At 42.2% G+C, this 13,817-nt stretch overlaps 2 protein-coding genes across 6 annotated transcripts in view; both read left to right on the forward strand.

The window, feature by feature from the left end:
* Nucleotides 1-1,188: 1,188 nt before the first annotated feature.
* Nucleotides 1,189-2,331, forward strand: TACSTD2 (tumor associated calcium signal transducer 2). The gene has a single exon (XM_030278688.4). It carries the CDS (start codon nt 1,310-1,312, stop codon nt 2,237-2,239), a length of 930 nt encoding a protein of 309 aa, XP_030134548.4. The 5' UTR covers nt 1,189-1,309; the 3' UTR covers nt 2,240-2,331.
* A 7,823-nt stretch (nt 2,332-10,154) lies between these two features.
* The window catches only part of OMA1 (OMA1 zinc metallopeptidase), an 87,870-nt gene continuing 84,207 nt past the window's right edge, over nt 10,155-13,817 (forward strand). For 4 of the 5 annotated variants that reach the window (XM_030278751.4, XM_012575309.5, XM_072932647.1 and 1 more), the window contains exons 1-5: nt 10,155-10,655; nt 11,370-11,901; nt 12,280-12,508; nt 12,966-13,139; nt 13,224-13,331. In XM_030278751.4, the coding sequence (XP_030134611.4) occupies nt 11,390-11,901; nt 12,280-12,508; nt 12,966-13,139; nt 13,224-13,331 (1,023 nt within the window). In that variant the 5' untranslated portion in view covers nt 10,155-10,655; nt 11,370-11,389. Of the gene's footprint in view, nt 10,656-11,039; nt 11,902-12,279; nt 12,509-12,965; nt 13,140-13,223; nt 13,332-13,817 lie in introns of all 5 variants that reach the window. The other variant, XM_072932646.1, reaches the window with a different exon arrangement.

The following is a 13,817-nucleotide window of genomic DNA, read 5'->3' on the forward strand; positions in this document are numbered from 1 at the left end:
CCTCAACATGACAAATTGGCTTACCTGGCAGTTTTAATAATCGTTTTAGCTGTAGATCTCAATTATTTTCCAAGAAAGCTAACTGGAGTTATTATTACCTGAAGGAATATCCAGATTGTGTCCTGCTTTGGCAGAGGGTATTTACATCCCCTTTCCATGTGGAGCTCTGATTTTACACCTATTCCCTGGCAGGCAGGGTCCTTCCCAGTGTGCACAGAGCCACGAGTGCAGGAGCTGGCAGGCACTGGAAGGAGTGGGGCAGTGCTCAGGTGAGCAGCACACAGGTAGGAGCTGACTGCAAGGCATTGGCTGGGAGTGCAGTGCACACACTGCTCTCTCTGTGGTCATTACTGCTCTCAAAATAATGATTTATAAAGAGTCTGACAGGGTTTGACAAATCAGATTAATGGGACTGACTTAATACAAACTGGAAAATCTTTGTCAGCTGCTGCCAAAGCACGTGGAAATGGTAATACAGGTTTGTAGATCACTGGGAGACTTGGGAGCCACTGGAGTGTTCTGTCAAAGGCATTATTACAGTTCAGATTGAAAAATTTCTTAAGAAATAACAAACAACTTTGTCAGGGTAACATAAGCATGAAAATCAGTATTCCTAGTGCTGCCTTAGGATGAGCATGTGCCAAAGGGAAGGTGGAAGAGAAGCTTTCCATGCTGGAAAATGAGGCTGCTCTCTGCAGCCATCAACCTGGTCAGCTGTGGTTCCTCTTGAAACAACAGCTGACCAGGCAGCAACCATCGAACTCCCAAAGGCTTTATTTAATAAAGCTATGAAAGTAGAAAGTCCATAACTGATAAGAATCTAGATAGTGGAATGATAGAGATGCTGTGCAGTGAAAGACACAGGAACAGCCATGATGGAAGTGGAGGAGTAGAATTTCCTGAAGAAGTGGAAGAAGCTCCTTCAACAGCCATTTCACACAGTCCATGCAAAGTCTAAAGAAGGAAAAGGGCCAGCTGCTTGTCTTTAATCCATAACGGAAGCCCACGGCAGGAGCTTGGCTGCTTCTCTTTCTTCCCTGTTCTTTCCTCATCAAGCAGGAGCGAGGGAGGCAGCTGGAGGCAGGTGCCACTCCCTGAGAAGTAACAGGGAGCTGGGAAGCTGTTGACTGGGATTTGGGAAGGAGATGCCAGTTGTTTTGGAAGAAGAACCTGTTTGGTGGGTCTGATTTGAATCAATAAAGGGAGCAGCACGCCAGTGTGTAGGAATGAGCAGCCTCCATCAGGAGAGTAAAGCTTTGGATGCTGCCTGCTGTGGCTCAGGACTTTATCTGTGCTTTTCTCCTGCACTATGGAGCCTCTGTTTGGGGTTGTGCTGGGTTTGATTCTGGCAGTCGCTTCACCAGCCCACGACAGCTGTACCTGTGCGACCAACAAGTGGGCAGTGTGTGCCCAGGAGGGCCCAGGGAACTGCACCTGCAGGCTGCCAGGCTCAGATCACCCTGCAGACTGCTCAACCCTGACTTCTAAATGCTTCCTGATGAAGGCAGAAATGATCCCCCTGCAGGAGAAGCGCCTCTGGAGACCTCCCCACGGGGTGTCAGGCAGCGATGGCATTTACAGCCCCGACTGTGAGGACAGCGGTGACTTCAAAGCCAGGCAGTGCAATGGGTCCAGCAGCTGCTGGTGCGTGAACAGCGCGGGCGTGCGGAGGACGGAGAAGGGAGGCAGGAGCCTGAGGTGCCGCGAGCTGGTGCGGACAAGGTGGATCTCCATGGAGCTGAGGCACGAGGGCAGCTCCAGGCCCTTCAGCGCTCCCGACGTGGCACAGGCCCTGACCCGGCTGCTTGAGAGCAGGTACCAGCTGCACCCCAAGTACATCGCAGCCATCAAGTACGACCCTCCCCTCATCCAAATCCGCCTGGACCAGAGCAAGAAACCCAGGGGGGATGTAGATATAGCTGACGTGGCCTATTACTTTGAAAAAGACGTGAACAACGACTCCGTGTTTCCCTCCAACAGTAAATTAACTGTGTCAGTCAATGGAGATGCTCTGGCCATTGAAAAGCTCTGGATTTACTACGTGGATGAAAAGCCCCCAGAGTTCTGCATGAGGCAGCTGGCAGCTGGCATTAGTGCTGTGGTCACCGTGGTGCTCCTGACTGCCGGCGTTGGCATCGCCGTGCTGCTCATCCTCAGGTGGCTGCGCACAAGGACTTATAAAAAATTTGAGTGCAAAGAAATGAGGGAAATCAAAGCCCCAAGCTTAGAACTGCCCTGAGCTGAAAGAAGAATGGCAACTACAGGAAGAAAAGGAAAAAAACAAGGTGCAAAATACAATGAACAGACTCTGTATATGTGATGGATTTGGAGTTTTTTTCCTTTGTACAGCAAATGTTTTAAATTATTATTGTTTAGTAAGAATAAATTTTTGGCGTATAAATGAATTTGTGAGTCAGTTACCTAAATATTTTAAATGATTCCTGCTTTGGTGGGTAAGAAAACTGTTACAGTTGTCTATTTAACATAACACAGAAGGCTTTCACTCCTGCTGCAGGCCTGGCTCAGATTGCTTAAATACTTAAATACTCTGTGGGGTTCTTGGTGTATCTATTTACTGAAATTAAAACACTTGCCTCAGCATATTTGGGCTATATCCTGCTTTTCTTATGGTAGACTTTTTTAAAATGCAGTTTGTCTTTAGTTCATGGGGGCTTTGAAAAACAAAAGTTTCTGGAACTTTTTTTATCAGCAAATAATTTCATTAATATTACTGAATAATCATTTAAGATAATGATAAGATACTCTGCAACATCAGAGGTTTTTGCAGAGTGATTTGTTAGGAAACATCCCAGGCGTTGGGTCCCTTCCAGGGGCAGAGATTCCGAGTTCCCATGTTTGTATTCAGGCAGCACAGTGAGTTATTCCCACTTGTGCTCTTTAGTGAGGGTCTGACACTCCTCGTCAGCAAAGATCCCTTGATCCCCATGCAAGTGTAAGTTAACCTTGGTGCTCTGCCCACATTCCAACTCTGGTGATAGCTTTCTGTCTACCTAAATTCCCTGGGCAATTTTAATGGGATGAGATATTTTTCAGTGTTGTACAGCTTCACAGAAACACTGCACAATGCTCTGGGACAGGCAGAAAAACAGCTTTATTCCAATTGAGCTGGGGGGGTGGGAATTTAGGAGCAGAGTGTAATTACTGAACTTGGAATTTGGCCAACACACAACTGGACTGCTTTGCTACCTACTCATCTGCTGCATTCCTGGTTTGGAGAGTCATACCCACCGTGAAGGACATTTTAAAGAAAATAATGCTGGTTGTTGAATGTTGGGATATTGTCAGTTCCATTCTCTGTGCTGCATGTGGATGTCTAAGTCCATCACTTTCCTGTTTCCTGCAGCAGCACCTGCTCCACCAGGGCACTGCCACAGGGCCAGCAGCTCTTTTCTTCTCTGAATTAGTTTCAGTGTTGCTCATTTGTAATTCTAACAACAGTCAGGAATGTGCTGCTTCCACGGCAAACCACCAAAATGCAGCTCTAGTTCTATTGAATGGAAAGGATATGAGGGAAAAAAGGGAAGAGCCTTTGTTTATAAATGCTGTTGGGTAATAACATTTGACCTCACACTTGTTCACTTACCTGCTGGAAAATTCTGGGTACATACTTAGGGGCAGATGCATCATATTTTCCCAAAATAAGATTTTTATGCAATTGCAGCAGCAGCATTAATGCATTCACAGTTTTGGAGAAGGGTCTATAATTCATTGTGTGCCTTACAGCAACACATCAAAGCTGGTTGTTTGTCACTCAGGAATACACACTTGTCTGAGAGAAGATGAAGTGAGAATTTGAGATCTAGGCTGGATCTTTCTATATCATAGGAAAACTCAGAACTTAGCCTAACTCCACACAATTTTGCAAGCAGCCATTAATAAAACAGACGAAATAAAAAATCTAGAGCTGAGCAGCCCCCAGCTGAAGAAATCTAGGATGAGAATAAAAATTTTCCAAGTACATTGCTTACCCAATTTCTTAACTTACTCAGAGCAGATCAAAGCCATGTGTTTGAGAGGCTGGTGCTGTCCTTCAATCAGGATCATGAGATGTACAGTCTTTTCTGGATTTCTGTGGTGGCTTTCACCAGTCTTTTAAAATCCCTGCATTTTTCTCTTTTCCATCATAGGAAAAAAGATTATTTTCAAGGAGAATTGTGTGATTTTGTATTATAATATAAACATTTAGACACTCAGTAGGAAAGGCAAAAGTGACTAATTGTTGAAAAGAATTTTAACAGGTAACAGTGTCGGCATATTTCCTTGGCTCCTGATTTTCTTTTTAGTAGCTGAGATTGAGAAGAGAGGCTGTTGTGGTGCCATTCAAATTTTTATTATTCATTACAGGACTGCCCATGAAAGCCCTGAGTTGTAGTTGGTTATTTCTTTGCCAGTCCTTCAGCACAGTGGACTGCACCCTTGTCAGGGACTGGAAATGCACTAGGGTTGGTTAATAGGAGGGATAAGGTATCTCCAGTTAATCAAGAAAATGAGATTAACTGAAGTGCAAGAGCCTCTCCTTGGACTAGATCATTCTACTTGAATAAAACTGTGTAGAGCAACTGTAGGATGTGGACTTGAATAAACCAAACAGACCCACTGTCCCTGCCACCTCTCACACCAAATCTTTTTTGCACGTGGCAGATCTTGTATTTTACAGTCCATCACATTCTGCCTGCTTGACCTTCTTACCATTCCTGATGTTCTCACTGAAAAAGAGACAGTGAGCCCTTTTTCAGGTTTAAATTTTGCAAAATGAAATGCTTTTTATTATTCAGATTTTGAGGCTGTTAACTCTAAAATTTCTAGCTATCCTTTTTCTGATTATATCATCCTGTTTTAATGGAATGTTTGCTCCTTTTATTTAAGTAATTAGGCCCTGTGCTCTCTGCAGTGGGTTCTGTGGGTGATAGCAGAGAGTGCCTTTGTGCTGTTGCCTTCTTGGGTTATAAAGGGGGGTGTGCTTGCTTTAATAATGCCAGGGCTGGCTGTTGCCTAAATTATATTCTGCAGTTCCAACTGGCTGCCTTGGAAAGCTCAAATTAAACACATGCAGAGAAAAAAAATCCCAACTCTGAAGAGGCCAGTGCTGCCCGTTGCACACAGTGCCACTGCCCCTGGGCAACTGCACAAAGTGAGCTTTGGCCTTCGCTCTCAACTACAACTTTTGTACCACTCACGATCTGAGGACAGTGCCAGAAGCAATGGCAGCACTACAGCAAGGAAATGAAAGATTAGGATTAAAACCCTCTTAAACTCTGTTCTCTCTACTCCCCCTGGTAAAATCCGTGTCCGCCTGTATCTCTGAGTATGTGCCCTGGAATTCCCTGACACAAAATGCCCGTGTTGGTTTGTAGGTGTTGGTGTGTGCACACACCTGTGTGTTCCACACCTGCATTAAAAACACACACACCACAGTTTGTCAGAGCAGGGAAGCCCCCGGGCAAACTCGTGGCAGCAGATCCTCCTCTGTACTCACCACTCTGCAGCCTCCAGCTCTTAGCAGTGGCAAAACAGCCAAACCTGCTGCTGTTGTGGAACAGCAAAGAATCCTCTTTTTGTCCCATCTTCTCCCACTTAAGAATAATCTTTTTGGGATGTTAAGACTGGGATTATGCCAGATGAGGTTACTGGTGAGAATCTTAACGACTGCGATGTAAATACACCGAGGTCCCTCGTGAAACACTGCAACTCTGGGATGTTATTGACAACTGGAGACAGGATCCCTTCAATACTTCTTAAAATGTTCAAACTTTGGGGAACAATCCTGCAAAAAGCCACTGCTCAAATATTGAAACCACTTTTTCAGCGAACAGCTAAAGAAGTAACAGATTGGTCCTCCCTCCACTTCTCCTTAATTGGGCCAGTTAATGCTATTAAACAGATCTTCCTTGTGCAGGTATAATTATCCTTTCCAAAGCATTTCCACTGATTTGCCTCAGGGTTTTAAATACTGCAATTACCCTTTTTTTTTTTCTTTTTTTTTTTTCCTTTGGTCAATGCTAAAATTAATCTTTAGTCATTACCATTGCTATCAAAGCAGTAAAAATGAGCTTCCAGAACTTTTACTATTATTTTTCAGCATTTCTAACCAAATCTCTTGTACCAGGCTGCACCTAGATAAAATATCATCCATGCCAGGCAGCCTGACAAGATCCACATCTCATTTTGCATGATGATCCCTGGTCCCTGAGGGATAACACTCCTACAGCCCCACTCCAGCTCCAATCAAGTGCCACAGAAACAATTAGGGAGATTTTTGCATTATCTAAATGAAAGATTGAATTATGGAAATGTGCACTGCTAATTTTCCATTGAGGTTTTTACATGGGGGCCCAGCAGTACTGGTGGTATATGCACCCAACCTTTTTCAGGTGGTTCTTTTGAGACTAATTTTTGACATAAATTTATCTTTTGAGATCAATGTCTGTCCTTGTAAGGCTTGAAGTGAGAAATCTTAGCTGCTCTGGTTGCACCCAGAAAAGCTGCTTGGAACAATTAGAATGCAATGAAAAGAACACTCCTTATTTCCTTACTTCCAGCCTCTTCACACATGTTTTGGAATTCAATTTGGCATTGAATTTTATGACAACTTTTAGAGGAACAGTTTTACAGTAAATTTCTGCTTGGTTCAATAACTTCATTTTCTGGATTTTAACTCTACTTTTTTAAAAACATCAGCAACAGAGATAATATGCAACAATAGTTAATACCTAGTAAATTCTTAAAGAGTATTCTCTAACTTGGATCCCAGTGGGGAAGGGGAGGGAAAAGGACAGTTAATACATAGCACAACACACTCAGTGGATCAAGGCAGGATATTCTAGTGCACAACATTTGGAAAAAACATTTGGAAAAAACCTTAACATTAATGAAAAGCATTGTCTGATCTTTAAATCAACATGAACTCCTGATATTTCAAGTGGCCAAACAGACTAAATGGAATTAAATCCAATTTCTGACTTGCAGAAGGTGATGGAGTGCATTTTTTCAGCCAGGGTCTTACCCCAGCATTCATGAACAGAAGTGAATTACACTGAAAGTTGAGTTAGAATACCATCAATTAATAATTAGTTTTTCCTTGTATTTATATAAAACACAAATATTTTAATATTTTATAGTGAGTTTTTCATTTGAAGCTGAAGACTGTATATTTTAACTGACAACTTTTTAATTGTGATGACCAAAATTGGTAGCAGAGAGACTTTAGTACCAAATACTGAAGTATCTGTATACCAAGCACAGAAAAATACTTTTTATATCCAGAGTTAATTACTTTTTTTTTTCATTACTTTTATTGGATTTGGCGTTTGCTTGTGTGAGTAATTTCATACATATACAAAACCTCATTTAGTTCAGAACAAGTACTTATATAAAGAGAAACACAAATACTGATGGACACACCCACACAGGAAAATTGTACCTGTTAAGGTGTTAATTGTTTAATTGGACTTAGGAAATCACATATGACCTCTAAATAGGTCTTCTAAAATCTTAAAAATTTTAAATTTGCTTTCTGGTCTTCTTCTGCAATGAGGATTATAGTCTTTATTCTGTAGAAAAGATGAGGCTTGTCAGCAAAAAGTCAGCTACAAAACTGTCTTAATATACCTCTCTTTACCATAGAATATTCTATTTTATTTCCTCAAGGAAGAAAATAAGTTGCATGCACACATCTTCATTAAAATTCAAGAGAAGCAATAATATAAATTACAAGTTAGAATGTTTTTTTCCACTACTCATCTATTAAAAGGAAAAAAAAAAACCCACTCTACGACTTTCCAATTGCTCAACTGTTTACCAGATTTTCATCTAGAGATATATTTAGCGCTGGTATTTGATAGATCCTATAATTACCTGTGCTGTATTTGCTGCTTGTCTGCTTTGGAGTTTTAATTGCAAGCAATGATGCTTGGTGAAACTTTAGAAGTGCAGAATGTAGAACACAACTTTTAGCCCCATTCTTGCACACTCAAAGCACCCACTGATTTTAAGAAGAATTTAGCAAAGTAGAAATGCAAGAATAGCTCCTATATCCTTTATGCAGACAGAGTTAAACAATGCATTGGATTAATAAATAATTGGAAAAAGAAACACACAAAGAAAAAAACCCAAACCAGTGTGTTTTCAGCAGACTCAATAAAAAGTGGAGACACTAAGGTTGAAAAATTATAGATGAAATGGTAGAAGGCCTGAATGGCTTAGGAATGGAGAATTCTAGATGGAGAAAACAAGAAAAGCAAGCAAATGCCAAGTCTAGTAAGGACATTAATGAGAGCTTTCATCTCAGTTCTCCATTTCCTGACAGCTGGGACACACACAAGCCTTGGGTTAGACAAAGTGCTTTTCTGCTGCTACAGCTCAGCTGGTTTTGTGACTGGAGCAGACAGTCACAAAAATTAATGCTGCGTTACTGACTGACAGATTTTACTCTTCATGCTTCTTATGATAATGGAGCCTGGGCAGGTCTTAAGGGAACTGTGTCAGAGGAAATTTTAATATTACCACTAAATAAAGTTCCTTCTTGGCCTGGACTGCAACAAGTGGTCACTATGTATTTCCCTTGGCAATGACCATCAGTGCTTAAGAACAGTCATGAGGGCTCTGGTAATAAAAAAAAAGGTGGAGAAAGGAGTACCTCAACAAACACTGAACAATATTCAGCTGTGCTCATACACAGAGGATGCGGCTCTGGAAGGCAAAGATTTGTGTTTCTTTACCTCCCACAACAACAGGGCTTCTGTTTACATTCAAGGCACCAGGGCTTATGTGCCTGTCATTACCACACATCCCAGCCTCACCCTCCCTCAGAAAATAATTTGTTTTCTGCATCACATCGCTCAAGATGTATTTGTCAGCCAGAGGAGTAGGACAAGAGCTACACATTTAGTCAGCAGCTTGCTATTTTCTTGGGAAAAACATCACCTCTGCTCCTACCACGGCAGCAGATCTGACTGCTCCCTGCCTGGGAGTACCACCAGCGCTTTGGCAGCAGCATCCACTTCTCATTTCAGGCCCCCAAAACAGAATTGCAGAATCAATCAGGTTGGAAAATGGCTCTGAAATCGAGTTCAGCCTGTGACAGGCACCCACCTGGTCAACCAGCCCAGAGCACAGAGTGCCACATCCAGTCATTCCCTGAACCCCTCCTTGGGCAGCCCATTCCTATTTTATTTACCTTTTCTGTGAATAAATTGATCTTCATGTCCAACCTGAACTTCCTCTGGCACAGCTTGAGGCCATTTTGTCTTGTCCTGACACTTTGTGAAAAATGCATATTTTATGATTGGCTTTTCACAAATATTACAATGAATATTATATGTGTAATGTTAGAAAGTTACGCTGTATTAATTCTTTTAAGTAGTGTGTTAAATATAGTTTCAGGTTCCAACATAATGTAAAAATAGAAACTCTGCTATGTGAAGGGGTTTTTAAAGGAATGAGATACTTGCTTTTAGGAATACCTAAATCTTCTGGAGAAGAGGAATTTATGGTTTTCTTATCAGAAGAAGCTAATTTCTTCAGAGTTCTTGTTTGAAATAGAATGTATGCATAACCATGAAGGATATATAAATATGCAACAGGGTATTGTTTTTAAAGTTATTCCTTTGTTCACAAGGTATGCTTTACATGACTTAGTGTCCGAGAGCATCTGGACATCCGTACGTTTGCATGCTCTCGGACACTAAGTTACGAAAAGTATGTCTTGTAAACAAAGGAATTACTTTTAAAACAATATACTTGTTCCATATTTATATATCTGTTATGGTTATGACACATTTTATTTAAAACATAATTTTGTTGTATGTCAACTGTTTCCTTTAATCCCTATGGCATCTTCCAGTCTCAGTAAGGTTTGAAGAAATTAGTTTCTTCTGGTAAGAAGCTATAAATTTTTTGGGAAGATTTAGGTGTTTTTTTAAGGGAGTATTTTATTAAAAAAAAAAAAAGACTCTCGCTACATATATAGTCTTTATTTTAACATTATGTTGGAACTTAAAACGATATTTAACACAATACTTAAGAGAATTAATACAGCATGACTTTCTAACATTACACATATAATATTCATTGTAATATTTGCGAAAAGCGAAGCATAAAATATGCATTTTTCACAGTAACTTTCCAAGCACAGCCCTTCTATTATGATTGATTACTAATTTACATACACGTTACTCTGACGAGTTAGCAATGTATACACAGATATACATCAACACCTCGATTTGCTACATCCTTAAACCTTCTCAGTTCCTGGATGTGCATGACTAGGGGAAGCTGACTTAGACAAGAAAGCATACAAAGATCTTACATCAAAGAACGCCCTGATTTAAAATAATCCTGACATATTGCACATTTTGCAGCTGGATGACACGGAAACACCGCGGCAAAGCCAAAGTTGGGGCACTGAGGGGAATGGGCTCCGCGCCTGAAGAGGCACAGCCCTGCTCACCGCGCCGCCACAAAATGGCGGCCGCCGCCTGAGGGGAGCGGCGGCGGCGGGAGCGGCCCCGCCTGAGCGAAGGGACGCGGGACCCCGGCGGCCGCTGCGGGGCCCGTCCCGCCTCCCCCTCTGCACCCCGGCTCCGTATCGACACCGGCTCCGCGGCCCGGCCCCTCCGCCGCCGCCTCCCGCGGTGGTGAGTAGGGGAGCGCGGTGGAGGAGGTCGTTCCCGGCCGCTGGGACGCGCGGCCGGAGCTGTCCCCCGCCTCCCCGCCCGCCATTACCCGCCTCAGAGTGACTGCCTCCCTCATTCCCCACTCGCGGCTCCCCGCATCAGCCCATGTCGCGATAATCGCGGTTACACCCGAGGGTGGGGGCTGGGGGAGAAGCAGAGGCCGCGGTTGGAGGCAGAGGGTGAAAGTGACGGCGGCGGGACCCCTCAGGCGGGAGGGTCTGGGTCTGTTCCGTGCCAAAGCATTTCCATGGCCGTGACAAGCGGCTCCCGGCTGGCGGAGACTTGGTTTGTTTCTAGGCCAGGAGTGAAGTACGACCTCACAGATCTGGTTTTCCTCATGTCTAGGAATGGCACTGCGGGCAGGAGCCCGGCGCAGAAAGGTGATGACCCACAAGGGACACCTGCAGTCACTCTGGTCTAGTGGTGATAAAAGTGAACGGAGAAAAATAAATCACACCTTGTTGTATTTTCAGTGATACAAGATACCGTTATCTTTCACAGTCGGAAGCAGATGGATATCTTAAAACTGGAACCGGATGCAGTTGTGACTGTGACCTTTTATTGTGCAATGCAGATGTTGGCAAATTAATACATAATATCCATTCAGGGGAAAATTATAACAAAGCAGAGTTTCTTGTTTTAATACCAGACTGCAATTTTTTTTCTTTTTTTCAGGGTAACCAACCAAAGAAGTTATGAATATCATCTGTGGTCTAAAGATGTCAGGCAGAAACTGCATTTTGTCTCATTTGGCTTCTTTGTGCAAGCAGGGGAAGCGCAATAATCTCTCTAGGTCTTACACAGGACAGTGCCAAAGTCAAGGTGACAGAAATAGATGCCAAAGGTTGGATTTGAGTGGAAATGCTATAAACTGTTTTTTGACTGGAAACCCTGACACCTATAGAAACTTGGTTGGTAAAGGACTGAGATGTCTTTTGGATGTCCCACATACAAGTGGACGGGAAGTGTACAGGAATACAAACCATAGTTTGGGAAGGTTTTTCTCCCAGTCTTCTCAGCCACTGGGGGAGAAGATCCCATCCCTCCTGATCAATTCTGCAGGCCAACCCCCATGTCACTTTCCTGCTTGGAACACTCAGATCAACAGGTCTTTTCACGCATCACCATCACTTCAGGCTGCACCAGTTCCTCTTTTCTGGATTATTGTGAAGCCAGCTCAGAAATTATTTGCCATCATTCTTGGCAGGTAAAATACTGTGTTACTTTCAGTGCAAGATCCATCATGCAAAGTGTGAGTGTGGAGAGGGATGGCAGGTGTGTTTGTAGTGTTGTTTCACTGACAGTTTGCTCAAAAAGAGGTGGTTTCTTTTCCTTTATCAGAGGTGGTAGATATATTTTTTTCTCTTTTCCTTCTCATTTACATGTGGTAGAGGGAGATGAACCAAGACACTCAGGGGCATTCCTTCTTTTCCTGTGGGAGGGGAGAAATGCAGTGGAGTGGAAGCCAATTAAAGTATAACCCCCCCCCCCATAAGCTCCTACATGAGATGAGGCTGTAATAGAGAATACATTAACAATTACCTTTTCAAATATATCGTAAATTAACACTGTTTGTATCCTACAGGAGCATAAGAAATTGGTGGAAGGCACTTCCTCCTAATAAACGAGAACTCTTCAAAGCAAGTGCAAGAAAAAACAAATGGAAGATCCTGCTGGGTGTCAGCAGCTTGGGAGTTGTATTTGTCATGTTTTATTTTACCCACTTGGAGGAGACACCCATCACTGGGCGTGCTCGACTGTTGGTGTTTGGCAAAGAGCATTTTAGGGAGCTGTCACAGATGGAATATGATATGGTAAGATTTTAGACAAGAAATTGAAAGTACTCAAAAATTGTTGCTTTTTTAGTGATGAGATAGTCCTGTTCATGAAATGGGAAAACAGACCTTGGAGTGTCCTTGATGAGTTTTGAACTTCATGCTCAGAACCCTGCAGAGTCCTCATTTGCCTCCTCATCTTGTCCCCATCCTTTTTTAGAATTCCCTTTCCATGAGAAGCACATAATGGTTACAAAGCATATAACATGCATGTAGCAAATATTCTTAACTATTTCTTGTCCATTGAACTAGTCCCTGTAATTTTGGGTTCTGATTTCCTGTTGTAAAGTGAAACTTGATAAGCCATATCCAAATGTATCCATATTCCTGTCTGTCAGAGACATGAGATATGTAATTTGAAAATATCCTGTTCTGTTCTTGTTTTGTATACATTTTGTCCACCTTAAAAATTAGGACCAATGAATTTTTTTTTCAGTGGATGGAGCAGTTCAAAAATCAGATGTTACCTGAGACAGATGCACGCTACCAGGTTGTGGAGAGAGTTGTTGGGCATTTGTCTGAAAGCAACAAGGACATCCCCCAAGTCTCGGCTCTCCAGTGGGTTATCCACGTGGTGGATGAACCAGGTGTAAATGCTTTTGTGCTTCCAGTAAGTTGTACACCACACACAAAAAAAATATTGAAATAGCACTTGATATATCTCCCACTTAATTTTTATTCTCTTTGTTTACAGAATGGTCAAGTGTTTGTTTTTACTGGGTTACTGGATGCAGTTTCTGATATTCATCAGCTGTCATTTATTTTAGGACATGAAATAGCTCATGCTGTGCTGGAACATGCAGTAAGTCTTTAAAGAAAGCTGTCTAATATTCTTAAATTATTAATTCTAATTACTCTAGTTATGATTTTCCCTATCATTACCAACCAAGTTTTCAGTGTGACTCTATCTAATTAATGCAAAATTGAGTTTGAAATGAGTAGCCTGCTACAGTAGATCCTTATTATTTGCATAGCACTTAATAACTGTCAGAAGACCTGTTAACACAAAGGCTGCCAGGTCTTTATTCACAGTTGTACAGGTAAATTATGACTCACTTTCAAGAGTCATTTAGAGCTTGGTCTTCAGATCCTTCTCTTGTAGCACAGACATAAAGAACTGGAGGTACTCAGCAGCTCTGTTACTCCTGTAATTGTTAATACCTGCAGAAGTCTATCATAAAATACTTGGTTATTACTTGTTATTATTGGAGCACACAGTTTTAGAATGTCAAATTCTAGAATACCCAGAGCGTGGTTCTTGCATGATTTTTGGTCAGCAACACATCGT

The sequence above is a fragment of the Taeniopygia guttata genome, chromosome 8 (assembly GCF_048771995.1).
Source record: "Taeniopygia guttata chromosome 8, bTaeGut7.mat, whole genome shotgun sequence".
Classification (NCBI taxonomy): domain Eukaryota; kingdom Metazoa; phylum Chordata; class Aves; order Passeriformes; family Estrildidae; genus Taeniopygia; species Taeniopygia guttata.